General features: G+C 38.9%; 1 protein-coding gene across 4 annotated transcripts in view; it reads right to left on the reverse strand.

Moving 5' to 3' along the window:
* ATP8A1 (ATPase phospholipid transporting 8A1) overlaps positions 1-19,929 on the reverse strand; it is a 236,318-nt gene that overhangs the window by 37,190 nt on the left and 179,199 nt on the right. For all 4 annotated transcript variants that reach the window (XM_004764082.3, XM_004764081.3, XM_004764083.3 and 1 more), the window contains 6 exons: positions 16,951-17,134; positions 16,735-16,845; positions 9,986-10,060; positions 9,758-9,880; positions 6,410-6,488; positions 864-925 (listed from right to left, as the gene is read on the reverse strand). In XM_004764082.3, coding sequence (XP_004764139.1) covers positions 864-925; positions 6,410-6,488; positions 9,758-9,880; positions 9,986-10,060; positions 16,735-16,845; positions 16,951-17,134 — 634 coding nt within the window. The remainder of the gene's footprint in view (positions 1-863; positions 926-6,409; positions 6,489-9,757; positions 9,881-9,985; positions 10,061-16,734; positions 16,846-16,950; positions 17,135-19,929) is intronic.

The raw sequence follows: 19,929 nt of genomic DNA on the forward strand, positions 1-19,929 counted from the left end.
GAGTCAACGGAAAGGAGAAGCCCTAGAAAATAACTTGATCCCTCTGTTATTTAATGGCCTCAATGTCCCATCATTCTGTTATTTAAACGCCATATTATGGTTTTTCTCCCAACTAAGTCAGCCATGCTGACAGCCGCTTATTATCTGGAGCAGCTCCCCACCTTCACTCGGGGGGCACGGAGAGGGACACGGAATCAGAGGAAGGAACCCTGGCCTGAGGATTCAGTGTTGAAGGTTGTAGTAAACTTATCAGACACCAACTACGTGACCTCGGGCCTTAGCATCCAAGTAGTGCCTTTTTTCTAAGGGAAAAGTGGTCTTAAGACATTTTTTGGCCCTTTATGGCAGGAACGGGCTTGCACTCATGTGTGTGTCCTCTGTAAGTGTTTGGATAATGACATAACACAGTGGGTGCCATGCCTTGTGTGGATGGAATGTCCCCAAAGAGTAATTCCTCTCCCATTTTAGTTATTGTGAGACTCTAGAATCATTACTGGTTAAACACCCAAGAACAGTATGATAATATTTGCCATAAATTCAGGAAAGCAAAAAAAAAAAAAAAGTATTAACAAGGGCAGTAAAATAAAAATGAAGAAAAAGAGACAAGGAAGAGGAAAAGGGGAAATGGGGGTGTGCTAAGAGGAAGGAGGGAATGGCAACAAGTCCTGTCAAGTCAGTGAGCCTAAGTGACATATTAATAACCTCATATAATCTCTTAATAGTCAAAACATTTTATTTCATTTTTAAAGGGAAGTGCAAACAACGCTATGTTCAGAAATGCACATGGTTAAATTTGACAATAAAATGAGCACATATGAAAGGATTGATTTTATATACAAGCTAGGCAAATGCTCTGTACTCACCGTGTAAACAAAGTTTCCCAACAGCAGATAATCAGAGGTCTTCCCATTTCCAAATACATTACCTGCATGACAAGAAGAGAGGCTCATTAGAAATGGAAACCAAAGAGATCCTTTCAGAATTCTTTCAAAGATAAATCAATTTATAATCGTTGAACAAAAGAAGGAGAACCAAAAAAAAAAAAAGGAAGGAGAACCAAGTGTCACACCATGGAATCAAACGAGGCTAATTAAAGAAAAAATTATAAGAAGTCTCACAAAGTTGCTATAAATGTGGGTCACAAATTAAAAACAATTTCCAATGACCAACATGAAGGAGGAAACCTGACTTGTTAACCAATTCTTAGGATCCATGAGGTGGAAAAAAAAATAAACAAAACTTATTGTTCAAGGAAAGCCAAATTCTACGGGTATTTGAGAAAAGGAAACATCCTGAACCTTAATAAAGAACTTTGCTAACAATATAGATGAGGGTCTCTGGGAGACTTCTTACTTTCTCTCAATGAAGTTGTTGGCATCAGACCAAAAGGGATTCATAAATGCAAATCACGGAAGACTGAAGAGAACTGATATGGTTCCAGGCATATGGCTCATAGAAGGTTTGGCTGAATTAAGGCACATATTTTGAAGTATTTTGTTATCCAGCAATGACTAAGAACTGTGGGTTTACATGAAGGGTGTGGTAGTCAACAAAGAATCATGATGACTGATAAAAAGATAAAAAATTAAAAATAACTGAATAATGAAATCTTTGGTACCACGGAAACATTTAAAACCCATGGCGTATGCAGTACAATATCTTACGCAAATATTCAACAATTCAACAATGTTTATTCAAAATCTCATATGTAAGGACAAACTATGTTAGAATAAAGTATGGGACGAGACAGGCAGAGGGGTACCGGTATGAAGAGAAGGAATAGTCCATTGAGTTTGGGAGACACAGACCAGGCTTAGTTCTGTGACTAGTTGTATCATGTTGGTTTATAACTAACCTCCAAGGGAACTCAGTTTCTTCACTTAAAAGATGGAGTGAAACTACCTACGCCTGGAGGGGTTTTGATATTAAAATGAGATTTCCTATGGAAGACGCCAAGCACAGTGTTCCAGTGCTGGGTGCACATGTGGCAGACACTCCAGGATGTGTCCCTACCCTACTCTAGAGTTTTTGGGTTGAAGTAGGGCTGGTAAGCAGTAATCTAGGAGACTCCTCTGTAGTGGTGGTATTCCCTGATTAAGGATACAGGATTTGATGTGCTATGTCTTTTTTTTTTTTTTTAAGATTTTATTTATTTGAGAGACTGAGTGAGAAGGGGGCGAGGGGCAGAGGGGGAAGGAGAGGAAGAAGGAAAGAATCCCAAGCAGAGTCAGTACAGAGCCCGACATGGGATTTGATCCCATGACCCTGAGATCATGACCTGAGCTGAAACCAAGAGTCAGATACTCAACGGACTGAGTCTCAGGTGCGCCTTGAGGTACTGTGTCTTCTGAACACACTGTTTACAAACTCGTATCTGCCATGAATCTGCAAACTTCTATACAACCAAACTAACATACTCAGAAATCTACATACTCAGAAATCTAACATACTCAGAAATCAAGATGTCTCATGATCACGTCCTGACTTCCATGCTTTTATGCTGGTCCTTTAATCAGTATATATAGGTTATCAAAAATAATCACATTCAGGTCCAGGGAAGCCTTCTGGTCATGACTGGTTTACCATGAAGAAGTCGAAGATTCATTTCAAGGTCACGTAGAGAAAGAAATGAAAGAGCCTACTGTAGGGATTGTCCGAGTCAGCATTTGGATGACTGAGGTAAACCATTCATTCTCATACTTTCTGGTCTCTAGACTCCTTTACACTTAGGAAATTACTGATGATCTCCAAAAACTTTTGTTTATGTTATATCTATCGATATTTACCAAGTTATAAATTAAGGCAGAATATTAAAAAAATATATACTGACTTATCTAAAGATAATAGTAAAAAAACTCCATCCATAGAATATAAAAACGGATTTTATAAGTAGTATTTGCCCCAACAAAAAAGGTTAGTGAGGAAATTGGCCTTGTTTTCTATTTTTATAATCTCTTTAATGTCTTGCTCAAGAGAAGGAAGCTGGATTCTCATATGCTGGTTGAAATATATAAGGGAAATTCAACTTCACAGAGAGACGGAGTTATAACAGAGGAGTGTTTTAATGATCTTTTCTCCTGAGTGTGGCTACTCTTTGAAATTACATCAAAAGTCGACAAGTAGTTTCTTAGAGGTCCGTTTCAGTGTGGAGCCTGAAACTGTACCGTGAAGTTACAGTATTCTATTACACTGAAACCAATGGCTCCCCTTGATGCTTTGGGTGGGCCTTCAACTCATGCAGGATTCTTTCTTTTTTTCTTTCCTTTTTTTTTTTTTTTTAAGATTTTATTTAGTTATTTCTTTGTCAGAGAGAGGGAAAGAGCACAAGCAGGCAGAGTGATAGGCAGAGGCAGAGATAGAAGCAGGCTCCTCACCGAGGAGTGGAACTCGATGCCAGGATCCCGGGATCATGACCTAAGCCTAAGGTAGTGAGTGGCTTAACCAACTGAGCCAACCTGGCAACCCTTAGGCAGGATTCTGTAACCACATGAGAGCAGCTGGTGCAGGTCACAGCTCAAATGGTCCACAGGGCATCCTGCCTGGTGGACCTCACCGGTGTTCAGAAGGGCTTTCTGCTCACTTCCCCTTGTGTCACATAGAATATTCATGAGATACGCATCAGGTTTCAAGATGGAACAGAAGTCTTAGTTTGACAGCTTCTTCGAGGGCATTCTTATGTGACACTGACTTTTGTTGTTGCTTCTTTAATTTGGTGCATGGCAGGGAGGACTATCATGTCCATGAAGGACTGGAACCACTATTTATGCCAAGGCACCAGCAATTTTACCCACTCTTGTTTTTGTATCAGCCGCAAGACAAAAAAGTAATGTCTGGATAGTACTATGCAAATTTTGAAATTTTGACCTCAGGTACTCCAAGAAGGTCATCATGGATATTTCTGAAGGTGTCTACAGGCCATACTTTGGGAACCACTGAAGCGAGTGAATTAATGCATGTTTAGCTCCACCTTATAGACTCAAACATTTCTTGTGTACCCCATCCTTTCAAAAGCCAAAAAAAAAAAAAAAGCAAAACCTCTACTTATTTGAAAATTAAAAACAAGGCAAAGAAAACCCAACAAACCCCTCAACAGTAGAATGTTAAAATGTAATTTACCCACATATCATTCATGTCTTAAGAAGAGAGACCATGTGTGCTCTGGACTGGGCTGGATTTGGGTTCTACAGGCGGCACATTTCATGAACTGCCCCCGCTGAAGGTAGTGAGCTTGGGCAGTTTCCCAGACAAAAGCAAAGAGAGCCCCAGGATCTGCTCTCCAGGAGCTGGAGTCACTTGGGATTTCCTTTCAAACCGTGTCACTGTGAAGGCGTTTTACGCGCTATTTGGCTGGAGAGACTTTTGATATTGAATTTCCTTTTTCCAGTTTAGAATGTTGAAACAGCAAGCAATGGACAGGCCTCATCTTTCATACCTATATTGATTTTTGCAACCTGAAAAGAAGCCTTACCTAGAGAAATTGTCTAAGGTCCCATATGATACCCTAGAGTTTAATATCCCATGGCTTCGAAGAGCGGAAACCATCTAAATGTCCCTCAACAGAGGAATGGATAATGAAAATGTGGAAAATCCACACGAGGGAATATCACTCATCCGTAAGGAGTGAGATACTGATTCATGCTGCAGCAACATGGATGAAGCAAGGCCCCATATGACATGATTCCATTCTTAAGAAATGTCCAGAATAGGCAAATTCACAGACAACAATTACTGGTTTCCAGGGACTTGGGGTGAGAAGCGATGGGGAGTAACTGCTAATGGGCGTGGGGCTTCTTTATGGAGTGATAGAAATGCTCTGGCATTGGATCGCGGTGAATTGGTACAATTCTCTGAATATACTAAAAAACCACTGAATTATATAATTTTAAAAGGGTGAATTTAATGGCATGTGAATTATAGTTAAAAAAAAAAAAAATCCATTGTGGTTCTCCTGGCCTATTGAAGTCAACAGGCTGTGTTTTAATTGGATTTTTCTTACTATTCATTTCCATGGCTTAGAACATGAGAAGTATTTAGTGTACCAGGAGAGAAATTATTAAAGAAATGAGATGAAAATCTCTGATTTGGACACGAAGGGCCCTCCCTCCCTGTAACTCTCACCCCACGCAGGCCCCATGCCCCCATTAACTCAGGGGCGGGTTCCCAAGCGCTGATGACTAGCTAGGCTCTGTTCTAAGTCCTGCAAATACAACACTGAACTACACAGTTCTCTGCTCTTCAGGAGCTTTGATACTGACGGGGAGAGAATAAAAACTGAACAAATGCCTCACACCCTGACAGGTAAAGATAGCCTCAAGAAGATGAAGGGTAATGAGGGGAAGACATGGGAGTAGAGAAGGTGGCTCTCTGGGAGCACAGGCCTCAGGGGGTGAGGGGGAGATCCGGTGGGACTCCCTGGAGGAGGAGGAGGAAGGAAGAAGTGTAGGCAAGTGGCAGGCTGGAGGACGGAGGGGACAGGGGCTGGGGGCTGGAGTGGATGGGACATGGCAACACAGGTGGCGGGATCAACCACGGTGAGGGCTGTGCATTTCATTCTAAACTTGACAGGGAGAGGCACCCGGTCTGATTTACATTTTGCAAAGACCACCTTGTGGAATAGACTATAGGTCGGCAAGAAGGGACAGACAGCACACTCCTCTGGGGGCCATCGTTAACTCACAGCCAGGGGAGGTAAGGGCCAGGACTTCTAAAGGACACATAGATCCTCCGGCAGGGCATGTGCCCTGTGTTTAATTCCTGTAGTTTGGGAGCAGAGGCACAGAGCAGCCGGCTGCCTTCCTCAGGATTTCAGGGGAAGGTCGGCTCAGGGGACCCAGCATCCCAGCAAATCTCTTTTGTCGAGTGGCTACTAGATCATTTTTATGGGCATAGGAAATTCACCGTGCTCCCCTCTCTCAAGACTAACAGAGTAAAATCCACTCCCTCAAAACAAGCTTGCACTCCAAGATGAACCTAAAAACATATTAAAAAACCTCCTTTCAAAATACCGGCTCACGCGTACTTGAAAACATGAGCATTTCTGATCAGGTTCAGTATAAAGAGTTTGGTGCAAGACTTATACGTGTGTTAAATGGACCACATAAAATATTAGCACTATTGTCTTCAAACTATACATCAGCGGAGGGGGGAAAAGGAGTCCTAAAATTTAACTCTCTGCAAGTTTGGAAAACATGAGAAGTGGGAAGAAAGGCTTTGCATATATTAAATCACTTTGCTCCCAAAGGAATAATAAAAATCTTTAGAGTGTGTACAGCTTTTGGATGCATGTATTTTAGGTTAAGGAAAACAGCACAAAATGAAACTGCTATAATTTTTAACCTATATTGACAATGAGTTATTTTTCTAAAAATGTAAAAAGTCATCTCTTAGCATTCATATCCTTTCTACTTACCATACTGAAGGGCTTTTAGTGGAAACCAAAACAGAATAACTGAGTGGAAGAGGCCATTTAAACAATGAACCCAGAAAACCTGAGGGAAAACAAAAATCCATGAGAACCATTTGCGATAAACTAGCTCCGTGAACTCTGACCTTTCTTTTTATCTGTGAGCTAGATTCACAAAACGTGTTTCTGTCGGGCCACCACTGTGAATTAATAGAACTGACAGACACTTTCTGCCTCTTAGACCTTCATGGGTCATTTATTTATTTTTATGTTTCTCAAAATGTTTTTTCAGCTTCACTGAATTTTTTTTTTTTTTTTTTTTTTTTTGCTTTTTAAAGACCAAGTATTAAAAGTTTAAATTTCTGCCTGAAAAAGAAAGTAACAGTTAAAAGAAATGTAGGTAGGTCCTGCAATTCTTTAGGTGGGACTATTTTCATAATTCTCAAAGAACAGACTTTTGAAAAGACTAATTTAGTGAAACCCCTACTTTTTGTTTCCCATGTGCAGTAAAAGTGTACACTTTTCAATGGTAAGAATCTAATACATTCTTTCTCTCTCTCTCTCTCCCCACCTCTCTCCACACACACGTACTACATACCAAAAATAACAGGTATACCATAAGGCATATAATTTCTTAAAGCAACGTTGCTATCACTGAATGAATTTACAAAAGGCTTCCACAATTTTTAACATCCGTCAACATGGAACTTCCTACAATTATAACATCACTGAATAGTTATTCCGTTTCTGTATCTATTGTATTTTAAGAGCAAGGGCGCCTGTATTGCTGGTCTTTTCTTTGTAGCAGGGATGTGAAAGATTAAGTTATCGAAAACCTGTTTAGGATTTGAAGAGCTGCGCCTTTGTCATTTAAAAGTGCTTCTCGCAAGCAAAACTTCCGCTAAATAAAATTGGCATGTATTAATAGTTTGAAGCTGTTCCAACAACAGAAATTAAGTTGCCTGCCTCCCAAAATTTTCCACCGTGATCTCAATCTCCTTTGTTAGTTGGCCGCGCCACACTGGATTGTATGATCTAATTTACGCTCCAATACGTTACACATTTGAACTTGTGTTACTCATTAACCTTTGTCTCTTCTCCTCACTATGTCATTACCACAAGTTTTTATTTGACAGAAAGCACAGGTGGGTGCAAGAAAAATTAGTTCTACTTTTCCATTTTCTTGACCGATACTTATTGTCACATGCTAATCCTTTAACCCCTGTCATGACCTCAGAACCTCCGACCCTTTTTACCATAACAAACGTAATCATCATCATTCAAGGCAACAATACTTCTACACTGGGGACCCACGGCAACTGCTGTGTAGACAACTATGCATTTTGTCACCATTTGTCCCTGAATTTTAAAACACTTAGAAGGGATTTAATCGAAGATTTCTCACTGAAATCATTAGAAAATCCACATGCGCTATGAAAAAATGGTTGGCAACTTATGTATAAATATTCAAAGGATAGAGAAGTTGCATAATCCTTTTGGGCTGATCTGATGACTTTTCAAAACACATGGGCTCCGCAGATAATGAAATACTTTGTAAACAATAAAAGAACAGCAAAGGACGCGAGGAATGCTGCTTACACATCAAAACAACAGGCTGCCTTTTCCTTGGCCCCAAGACTGTCCAAGCTGCCATGTGCAAAGGGTATGAAAAGACGTGACTTTCCAGGAATGGCTCTGGATGATCCTGCGGCGATCACTTTATGTTTCTAAGCAAGACTTCCACGGCCAAGTCTGTGGCTGGGAAGTTAATTCTTGAGAGAGCATTGTGGAGCCTGAGCTATGGTAGACTGGATACTTGTGGCTTTGAGACAACTGTCCAGGTCAGTGAGAATTACTGTGAGGATGCCAGTAGGCCTGGAACTTTCTCAGCTCTCAAATCACCTTTTCAGGAAAACAAGAGCTCACAGTCCATTGTATCTGTCTGGACTGTGTTTCATGATCCCTTGAAAATACCAACCACAGATAACAAAAAACATTACAGCAAAGTGGTGCAATTTAATACAAACTAGACATCATAAATAAGTGTCAGAACATCCCCAAATAAAACCTTAAAAAATAAAAGACAAGAAGCACAGATATTGCATATTGTAACTACTAATTGTTTTAAGAGACCATTAAAAATAGTTTTCAGAATGAATGGTCTGAGATATTTCTCAGTTTTTTTTTTTTTTTAATTTTTTGTTTTTAATTAACCAAGTTCAGTTATTTAAAACAATGCCAACAAGTTGCGGCTGCACCCCTGGGCATGCATGCCTGGTGAGGTCAGGAAGACACCATCTCAGAAGACGAATAACATGGAGGCTATCAACCAGGTGCTGTCATTTACAGCTTTGAGGAGCTGAAGCACCTGTCTGCTTTATTATCTTGGTACACTGAGAAAAAACATCAGCTGAGAGCTTTGAAAATTAATACACATTAAAAATATCCTACATTAACTGTCCTAAATTTGAAGCACTGATTACATCTGATGATTAGAAACACGTTAATAAACATGTGCTCTATTAGATGGGAAAAGTTCGGGGAAGGTGTACTCTGTTGCTTTTATTATAGTTTCAAAATGTCATTTGTTTTGACTGTGATAAAATTAACCATTTTTCTCCGTCTGAACAGAAACCTGAATTACTAAAAAGTGCCCGTGGAAAGACTTCAGAATCTAAACTTGGACGAAAATGAGATGTTTTTGTTGTTGGTGAATAAATACCAGGAGCCCCAAGGCATGACAAACAGTCCACAGTGTGTTACGTAGGATACAAACTCAGAATGTGCTTTTAGATAAAATGTTAGATATTTTATCTTGTATTTAAAATCTGATGGGTTGGAAATACTGAGTGTTATGACTAAATGAGTTACGGACCAGAGAGTATAATGCAATCTAATATTCTAATGAGGTCAAAATGATTTCACAAAACAGAAAATTAATAAAGGAGACGCCCTCCCACCCCACTCCACACCCACTGCTTTATACATGTAAAGACGGGGCTTGTCAGTCCCGCAAGACTGACTCCCGCGAGGAGTGAGCCTTTCCCCACAACACTGCAAAGATAGAAAGTCTGAGGGCCAAAAGGACACTCATGTCTGTCTTTCGGCCTCAATTTACTGCTGACTCGCAAACCCTAGTGAACTGTGATTATGCATTAATTTTATAAGAAAACAAACAAATAAAAACCCGTCTGAGTCCCCCTTGGACGGAACCTTCGACCAGTATGATTTGCCACGGTCAGAGAGCCCTGGAGTATGTTTCCTTGGCTTTGGAAGACCAGATGCCCCATGGAATTAAAACAGTGAAGCGAGTCCCACTGCCCGCCACAGACGTGCTGGGCCAGCGTATCTTACCTTGGTGTTGAAGTCCAGGGCATTCTGAGACGTTTTGTATAATTCAGGATACTTCAACATATTCTCTTTTCTGCATGATCTCTCAAATATTCCGAGAGTTAAGGGAGGCATTGCTGTAAACATCTGAAGGGCACACAATGGTCATTATTCCAAAACAGCCTAATGCAGGCAGAACCTTTATCTCCAAGTGTTTAATAAAGCAGGAAGAATCAAATGCCTGAAACTCACCACATTATAAAGACCGATACACCATCTCTCGAAGAGGATCTGTCCAGAAAAGCCATTAACAAAGGCAAACCAGATCTAGGAAGAAAACAACCCCAAGGTTGTTAGGACACCAAAAAAAAAAAAAACAAAAAAACAAAACAAAACCAAAAAAAACAAACAAACCCATAAATGCATTGCTTAGAATCCCAAAACTCAACCTCTGCATAATGGCAGTATTAGCATAGGATTTTCACAACTTTCTTGGAAATGGCATGTCTCTGTTCTGCTTTCTAATTTGAAGGGATCCTTTCAGAAGGTATTTGTTATTTCAGGCAGAATTAGTTTCAGTCAAAAAAGAATCATATTAATAGGCAATCAATCATACATTTAAAAAAAATGAAATATAACCTCACTTTCTGGAAGGCAGTTTAGGGAATATATTTTGGCATTATAGTTTTAGAGCTTTAATTCCTTTTTAAAAGATTTATCTCTTGATAATTAAAGAGATAAGTATCTCTTGGTAATTAAAGAGATAAACTGTTGTTTTGATTATATGAAATAACACATTTGTTTAGAAAATGAAATTATTTCCTCCAATAATATAGTCATAGTTTTCTTCTGTGTTGGCTGCGTTCATATAGGTCATTTATATACACTCACAAATTTACCTTACTGGAAACCTACTGTATATAGTGTCATGTCCTGACCCTTTCCCTCTTAACATTACATAATATACATTTTATTAAGTGTTTTATATCCCTTAGAACGAAATTATAGATGTATATCCTCTACAGTGTGACTATAACTGGTTTGGGATACTTAGCTTGCTTCCAGTTTTTGGCTTTATACATAATTCAGAACTAAATATTTTTGTACAGAAATCCTATGCATCTCTATTTTCTAAGAATGGATTATTATTATTTTTTCTTGGTAAATAAAAGATTTATTAAGGTATAATCGATATACAAGAGACTGCACACAGTTAACATACAATTTGGTAAGTTTGGACATATGTGTACACTTGTGAAACTGTCACTGTACTGAAGGTAATATACATATCCATCACCTCCAAAAACTTTCTTGTGCCCCCCCCAAAGATAATTATTCGAAGTAGAATTAATGGATTAAAGTTTATAAACCTTTAAAGTGTTTCTTGATAATTACAGTCATCTGGAAGTGAAATTTGAATTTATGTATTAAAAATACTTGGTCACTTGAATTTATGCTTTGATTAGGCATAAATCTTCAAGTAATAAAGCATCATGTTCTTCTGTATTTTGAAATTCTCTTCAAAACAGCAGTCTTAACTTTGGATACAAAATGAAAGGCAATTAAAAAAAATGAAAACAACTTTCTCTAACATGCTTAAGACAAATGCAAAATTAAAGTAAGTATTAGTAAGTCAGGAATACGTAGATTATTTTTAGGAAAGCCGATCTAAATGTAATTAAAAATCAAGTAGATATGGAAGAATAAAAAGTCTAGCCCTGCAATGAGATTACTACGTGAACACATATACAAAACCAAAGCATAACAACAACAAAACCTGTTGGAGGACAGCAGTCTTGATGTGCCAGTCAAGTGAATTTTTGAATCAGAGTTGCAGGGACTTTGCTACACTTCACGTTTCATTTAACCTCATTATGGAAGCATGAATTGCTACAAATTCACCATTTATCAATATGTACCCAGGCTGGCCTCCCTATGAACAGCTTCTGTATCCACATTGATCTTTTTCCTTTTTATCATGGAAAGGAATGATTGAGCATATATAAAAACGAATGTCTGCTTCATGAGATGGAAAAGAAAACAAAGCAGCAATAGCACATGAAAAATAAGTCTGAATTGTGTTCAGGTTGTAACACACATTACCAGCAACAATCACAGAAGCACAGGAATCGGAATCAGATCTGAAATTCTTGCTTGCTTTCCTCCATCTATTTACAGAAAAAAATTGAACATTTGCCCTAGACAAGGAACTAGGCCATTCATTTCTGCATGCTTTAAAAAAACTTGGCATGTTTATAGGAAGTTAAGCTAAGTTTATTCCTTAAGGTGGTGCTGCCGACTTAATTAATTTATTTATTTATTTTAAGCAGAAGAAGATACAAGGTGACAAGAGGGGCTTTAATGCTCTCTGTTGTGTTTTTACTTCATCAAATGTGGATTATGTAAACACGTATTTGTGATACTCCCGGTTGATGGTAATGTTCTCCCTGAAGGGAATTGTGACTTATTGCAGCAACACATGCAAAGAACCTCTTTGAGCTATCTTAGTGTGTGATGGAAATATGTGGAATTTTTCAACACAAAGGTTCAAATTATGGCCTCGCTCATCTATGAAGATGTGGTCTAATCATAGTTGATCTGAAAAAGAGATGCATATCAGATTATCTAATGGATAGGACTTGGTTCAAAGGTTATAGCCATAAATGTATCTGCAGTCACCAATGGTATATACAATGAGAAAGTTATGTTAAATTCGTGTGTGAGTGAACATTTGTAAATGTGAATGGTGTCCTAGCTGTGTCTGTAACATTTGGTGCGGATTCAAATGTCAATATGAGCTTGAAATTTAAGAACCTCCCTCAAATCAAGTAATATTTATAGAAAGCTTAACATTTAAAATAGTTTGCAAATAAATGAATACATTTTCATTCAAAGTTCATTTAAAAATGCCTAATTGAATTGCCTTATGAAAGAAATGCAGGAATTTTTAAGTGGAAATCTATCAACACATTTTTAACTTTTTACTTCTCCTATTGAAAGGTATGTGAACATGTTTTTACAAATTATCTTCCTACATTAAACAATTCTTACTCTAATTTCATTTTTTAAAAGAGGAGACATGACTAGAATATGAACAGAATCCTTCAATACAGTACCCTACAACTTTATACAAATATTTTGACATTCAAGTTTATATATTTTAGAGGAGAAAAAGTTCTTTGACAGTGAAAAAGTCTACAGAAAGGCTGATTTCAAACTAGTCTGATTTGTACTTAAAAGATATATTAGAAACACAACCTGAACTAAATAAAACAACACCTAAATGACTATAAACATATAAAAGCCCCTCCTTTGACTCAACAAGAACTATGGATGCAGAAAGAAAATTCCAGTCTTTCTCGGGAAGTATGGAGATTATTTAAATTCACAAGAAATCCATGTCCCAGGACAATGTGCTCAGAAAGTATCACCTCTTTAACTTTAATCAAAGCTTCTGGAACTTTGAAACACTCCACTGTTTTGGGATCTTACCAGGAAACCTGGATGTGACCAATCATTTGAAAGAAAAGGTCCTATTTTGCTAGGAAAGAGTCAGATATCTCAGAGGGGGAAAAATTCCTTTAGAACAAGCCGGTGATTTCATTGAACACCTTGGGCTACTGCTGGGCGGCCACCACAAGGAAGCATTTTATATGGAACCTGTGAAGTTTGTGTTTGTTTGTTCGGCTGTAATTTATGGCAACAGAGGAGCTAGATAGTGATGTTCCTAGCGCTACAGCAATGGGAAAAGCACTTGTTGCTGATAATCTATGAAACCCAAAGCATTCCAGGCCATTCCTTTATTAGCAAAGAAACTTCAGACCTGCCTCTCTTGGTATTATATTCTGAGTTCCACGTCCCAGCAGAGGCGTGGCAGTCAAAGCTTTGCAGACTTTTCCCTCATGGAGCATTTCTGCATATTAAACAGCAGCTTATGAACAGTCAATGAGTCCTCTGCTCCCACGCCTGATCAGCACAAAAAACTGAAAGGGGAGATTGGAGACTGGCAGTTGTCCACACCAGAGACACCCAGCAAAGTGTTGTCTATTCACTCACGGGAGTGACACGAACCATTAACATCGGCAGAACTTGTTTTAGCAGGCAAATGCTGGGTATCTGGGAATTGATTTAAAAGGTCAATTCCTTTCCAAGACAGTTGAATTATATTCAAAATACATTTCTATAAAGTGCTAAAAGAAAAGTACCTTAAAAAGGAGATTTCCCGTAGAGTTTAGGACTTACTTCCTTTTCCATGTGTAAAGAATTTGATTAGTGCTAAATATCTCATGAAGAGGCTTTAAATTCAAAGCCAAGTGAAATTTAGGGCTAATCTACCACAAATCGCATAACTCTGCATCTGAAACAGGGCGTGCAGTTTTAGTCTTTTCATGTGAGTTTAATATATTTTATTTCTCCCATTAGTACGTAAGTTTCGCCTGCTTCACAGTTGATCGTCAAATAATCTAGGCTTTTAAAAAGCAATGAGTTGTGCACTCATTTCATTTTATAAAATTAAATTTTTGTAAGCAGATTTATTGGTGCCAGTGGCTTTGAACTCCCTGTATCTTCAAAGGTATTTGTAAATAACTGTATAAACTGATATTCTTTTGAATATCAATGTTTGGGGAGAGAAGAAAATATAATTAGGAAAACTAGGACTATAGAGGGGATCGGGAATCAAAAATTATCCTTTTAGAAAAGAATGACAAATTTACACAGACAACAAAGAATGTATCTGTTTTTGGACCTTCTGAGCTATTTTAGAAGTGCATTTTGCTTCAAAACACAGACTATTCCAGACAAAATTCAGCAGTAATGAACAATAAGTTCATAGATTGTTTATGTGTCCAAGTACTTGATTATTTTACCTAATGGGCTGTAGCCTAATTATAGCATTTTTGTGACCAATAAATGAAACTGCCTGCATGCTTTGAAACTAACTTTCAATTTTCCTAGCTTGTCTCTTCAGAACTATGATCAGTCAACATTTTAATAAGGAGATAAGCATTCTGACAGAGGCATAAAGAACGGGAGCTGATCGAAACAGACAGCAACTCCCAACTAACAATTAGCAGCGTAAATGTGAAATTCACCCATATTTTCTTTGTCTATAGTGTTACTTCTCTAGTGTAAAGTATGAGATATTATTTCCATACAGCAAATGGTTAGGTTGTACCCCTCCTGACAGACTTGTAGACACAGCAGATTGGAGGGCAAGGTGGCAGAAACAGACTTGTGTGAGGGAGCCCTGGGCAGGTTTATGAGGGTGTGGGCAGGTCCTCAGGTGGGAGTACAACACGGAGGATTTTCTTAGCAAACTAAGGGGCCCTTATCACTATGCTGTGTACAGCAGCAAAGGAAGCCAGAAACTGGTAACACCTACTAGAGTTTAAGTATTACAATTACAGCTTATGAAGATAAGATGGCTATAGGTTAAAAAAAAAACAAAACAAAAAACGGTAAATAACTTTTCTATCACGTCCTGGTTAAATCATTTAGTTCAGCATATCTGCGAGTTGTTGTGTGCTGTTCAGTGTGGTAACCATGGGTCACAGAGGGCTTTTGGACACTTGAAATGTGATTAGTCCACAGTGAGATGTGCTGTTAGTGTAAAATACACACAGGATTTTAAACAGCATGAAGAATGTAAAATAGTGTATTAATTTTTTATAGTGATTACATATTGAAGTGATAATTTTGAACACACTAAGATAAAGAAAATGTCATTTTAAAATGAACCTGGGCTTTAATTTTTAGTTGTTTTTATACGGTTCTCAGAAAATTTAAAATTACACATAATGGCTTACGTTGTGTTCTATTGGCAAGCTCCTGAAGGAGAGGAACCTCCTGTCATTGCTAAACTAAGCCTGGTGCCTGGCAGGTGTTGTAAAAAGAATGCCTCCTTTTAGAGGGGACATTCCTGACCTGGGTTAAGTTTTAATTTCAATAATAATGTTATAGATGGTAGCAGAAAAGGAATATAGAAATTTGTTGCCATCCAGACATAGGAACTGAATGTTCTGATAATTTTTAGACAAATCCCTCATTATCGGAACTCTTGCTACCTATCAACCAACTCAGAAGCCAAACAGGTACGGATAGCAAGGGATACTTGTATATAACTAAGTTTGAAACAATAAGAACTATGAGATGACCTGTACAAGCAAAACTATGTGTGTACCCTTCCTGATTCTACCCCTTAGAATTACAATCCTCAATTTAATGTCTGTCATTCCCTTACTTTTTTTTTTAAATAGTTTTCCATGTGTGTATCCCTAAATAGTGTAACGCTTTCTCTAGTATGATCTTGAGCTTTATAAAAAATGCTACATAGTTTGTGGTTTTTTTTTTTTCCTTTTAAAGTTTTTTATTTATTGGGTGCCTGGGTGGCTCAGCCGGTTAGGCATCTGTCTTTGGCTCAGGTCATGATCCTGGGGTCCTGGGATCGAGGCCCATGTTGTGGGGGGAGGGGGCGGTCCCTGCTCAGTGAGAGCCTGCTTCTTCCTCTCCTCTCTGTTCATGCTCTTGCTCTCTCTCTCTCAAATAAATAAAATCTTTCATTTACTTATTTGACAGAGAGAGAAAGAGAAAGAGTGTGTGTGCAAGCTGGGGGAGGGACAGAAGCAGACAGAGAAGCAGACAGCCCGCTGAGCAGGGAGCCAGATGTAGAGCTCAATCCCAGGACCCCAGGATCATGACCTGAGCCAAAGGCAGACAGACGCTCAACCGCTCCACTGACTGAACCACCCAGATGCCCCAGTTTGTAGTCTCTTAAAAACTGAAAACATGACTTCATCAATTCTAATTCAACATATCTTACCAAAACAATGCAACATTTTTAGCCAGAAATTGAAACAGTCATTATTCTCTGTGGCCAACAGACTTGAACATGTTTGGAAGTTATAAAAAGTAGGCAAACAAAGGAGTCACTAAACCAATGAAGAAATTTTCTTTAAACATATATGTACCTGACAAGGATTTTAAACTTAACCTGTGATTACCTCAATAATATAGAGGACTATATTCTTGTAGAAGCAGTACAAAATGCACTTGGAGACTCTGTTATAGTTCCAGGCACCATGCACCATCAATAAATTCTTCAAGTACTTGAACTAAAATAAAAGTAGAAAAGAATCCGTCAGGAAAAGAATTAAGTATTTTTCTCTTCATACTGTCAATTGAGACTCATGCTGTGTTCGGCGGAAAGGCTGCTTTACCTGAGCTATGGAGTAATCAGAAGAATTAGCTGCCTGAAGGCCTTCGTTGCCACTGATCCCGACCCCGACGTGCGCCGTCTGAATCATGCTGACGTCGTTGGCTCCATCGCCAATTGCAAGCGTTATGACTTTGACTTGTTTCTTAACCATCTCAACAACTTCAGATTTTTGAAGAGGAGAAACCCTTAAATTAGAACAGATTGTCAGTTACCGCCACGCTGGGGGTAAAAAAAAAAGAATTTTGAAATGTCTTTGTCTTGAAGGACAAAAGAAGCAGAAGATCCAAAAGAAGAGTTTGCAAATGTTCAGTTCTCTGTTAACCTGGTTGCCACTTTAAGGAAAAAGTCTAAGAACCAAACCTCTAGGTTATAGGTAGGAGCCACAAGGACCTGTTAACTGTATTTTCCCAGAATGGTTGTATTAATTTGTTAAAAAATTAACATTGGAGTTTAGAAATTCTAAATCCTATACTGTACCTGGAAGATAAAAGTTTTGAGCCTCTATAAGCAGATCTTAAAGGATGTACTAGATCTACATTTATTTATTTATTTATTTATTTGTTTGTTTATTTTAAAGATTTTATTTATTTATTTGACAGATAGAGATTATAAGTAGGCAGAGAGGCAGGCAGACAGAGAGGAGGAAGCAGGCTCCCTGCGGAGCAGAGAGCCCGATGTGGGGCTCGATTCCAGGACCCTGGGATCATGACCTGAGCCGAAGGCAGGGGCTTTAACCCACTGAGCCACCCAGGTGCCCCTAGATCTACATTTAAAACAACTTTGTGGGGTGCCTGGATGGCTCAGTGGGTTAAAGCCTCTGCCTTTGGCTCAGGTCATGATCCCGGGGTCCTGGAATCGAGCCCCACATCGGGCTCTCTGCTCAGCCTGCTTCCTCCTCTCTCTCTCTGCCTGCCTCTCTGCCAACTTGTGATCTCTGTCTGTCTAATAAATAAATCTTTTTAAAAAAATAAAACAACTTAGAACTCATTAAGAGTATGGAATTGGCTAACCTCTTGACCTGTTCTCAAACACTGTGACGAATTGACCCAAATAAATGCCAAATGCCCGATTGCATAGTCCATGTGCCTCAATTTTCTTCCAAAGGTACTAAGGGCCAAGTGGAATCAAGCAATCTTTTATACAGACATGGAGCAGGAACAGAGGACACCAGCATCTGTACTAAAATCATAGTTGGTATTAATGCTGGATCAGTGTATCACAGACCTTTAAAAGCCACTTCGGAAGTAAACCTCATGACAATGAGGGAAGGAAGGGTTCAAAGACAGCATGCTTCAGCACCATCACTGTATCATCCACAACTACGGGCAAGTAAAAGAGGAAAACTAAAGAGTGAACTGAGTCAGTGAACTATGAAGACAGTAATTAGATATGAAGAAACAACTATCACACACCATGTCAGCGGTCAAGAAAAATAACTCATTAAGTTCTTTATCAAGGTGGAGCAGAACAGGTGTTTAACACATATCTATTGGAACATCTGGTAGGTCATTTATTACTCTGCATCAGAATGGAGAACATTACTCTGAAAGACGCCATCTTGCAGTTTTCCTGAGTATTTCCTTAGGAATAATTCCTAGCACGGACATGCACACAAAGATGCCCTCTTGCCCTTCTGAAAGCCTTCTGTCAGGGCAGCCCAGGTTTCACCGCAGGTCTGAGAATCATTACAGGAAACCATGAGTTTCTTGCAGAGTGAACCAATCTCCTCATCTTTGTATTGCCGATGTTGATCCAGAATAAGTACTCAATAAATGGTTGCTATATGCAAGAATTATGTTTAATTCTTTCTTTGAATTTCCTTCCAGAGTCTGGCAACAGCACAACATGACCCAACTGTGAGCACAGCGAGTGAATGGGTGTGAGTAGCAGCCATTATGGTCTTCTTCATGGTTGGCCTCCATCTTTCTTTGACGCAATTTTCCTTTCATTTTCACATTTTATTTAATTTCTCTTAACAGGCTAATATATTGGTAAGCCCACTGGCTCTAGGCCAATGCGTTAAACATGGACTACAGCTAACATTTAGTAAATGTAAAAAAAGAAAGCTCATCAAGAAATGATCTAAACAGCAAATGGGCAATGGACGTGAAAAGAGAGAAGGATTTGAAAACAATCATCAAATTCCCTTCACAATTTAACAGGCTCACAATGTAAAAAACTGTGAGATCACACCATGGGATCGATGGAGCTAGAAAACAGTGGTATTCCCACCCACCCCACCACCACCACTTTGGCTGAATGTATAATAAAGGAGAAATCTCTGCATGGTGAGCTAATAGTAGTGATTTAAAGAAACATCAGAAAAGAGCTCTGTTTTCTTTCTTCATGGCTATTACAACCAAACTCTATTTTCTCTGCCTGACACTACAATTTTCAATGCCCCCAAATTAAAACTGGCTGAGGACCTTCACCAACCTCGTGAGTGTGGTTAACTCAGGTATTAAAAGTGGAGTATTAATCCCCTTGGCAAGAGCAATGTGTGTGTGTGTGTGTGTGTGTTGCGTGCCATCCTTTAAAGATGATGATACAGTGGGAGACCTCCCCAGAGTCACTGCAACTGTTACTAGCAGGAGCATCTATAAGCTAACAGCAGACAATGGGCTTAGGAGAAGATTCGAGAAATAGCGGAAGCCTTCATACCTGATGTGTTTGATATAGCAGTTGGTTGCTTAAAAAAAGATGTCTGACTTAGGTGGGGATTCATAAAAAGTAAAATATACATACAGAAAACATTTAACTCATAAACATACAAACTTGTGATGTAGAGCTAAGAACCTGCTTTGCACAGGGGTCTGATGTTTGAGATTCTGATTATTTTCTGGCGGCAGAAACCTCAGTCATGAGCCACAGTCCATGGCTGGATCCAGTCAAGAGGAAATCAGAATAGAATGATGCCTCACGGGGGGCGCCTGGGTGGCTCAGTGGGTTAAAGCCTCTGCTTTCGGCTCAGGTCATGATC

Source organism: Mustela putorius, unplaced genomic scaffold, assembly GCF_011764305.1.
Source record: "Mustela putorius furo isolate JIRA1106 unplaced genomic scaffold, ASM1176430v1.1 tig00000083_pilon_pilon_pilon, whole genome shotgun sequence".
Taxonomy (NCBI): Eukaryota; Metazoa; Chordata; class Mammalia; order Carnivora; family Mustelidae; genus Mustela; species Mustela putorius.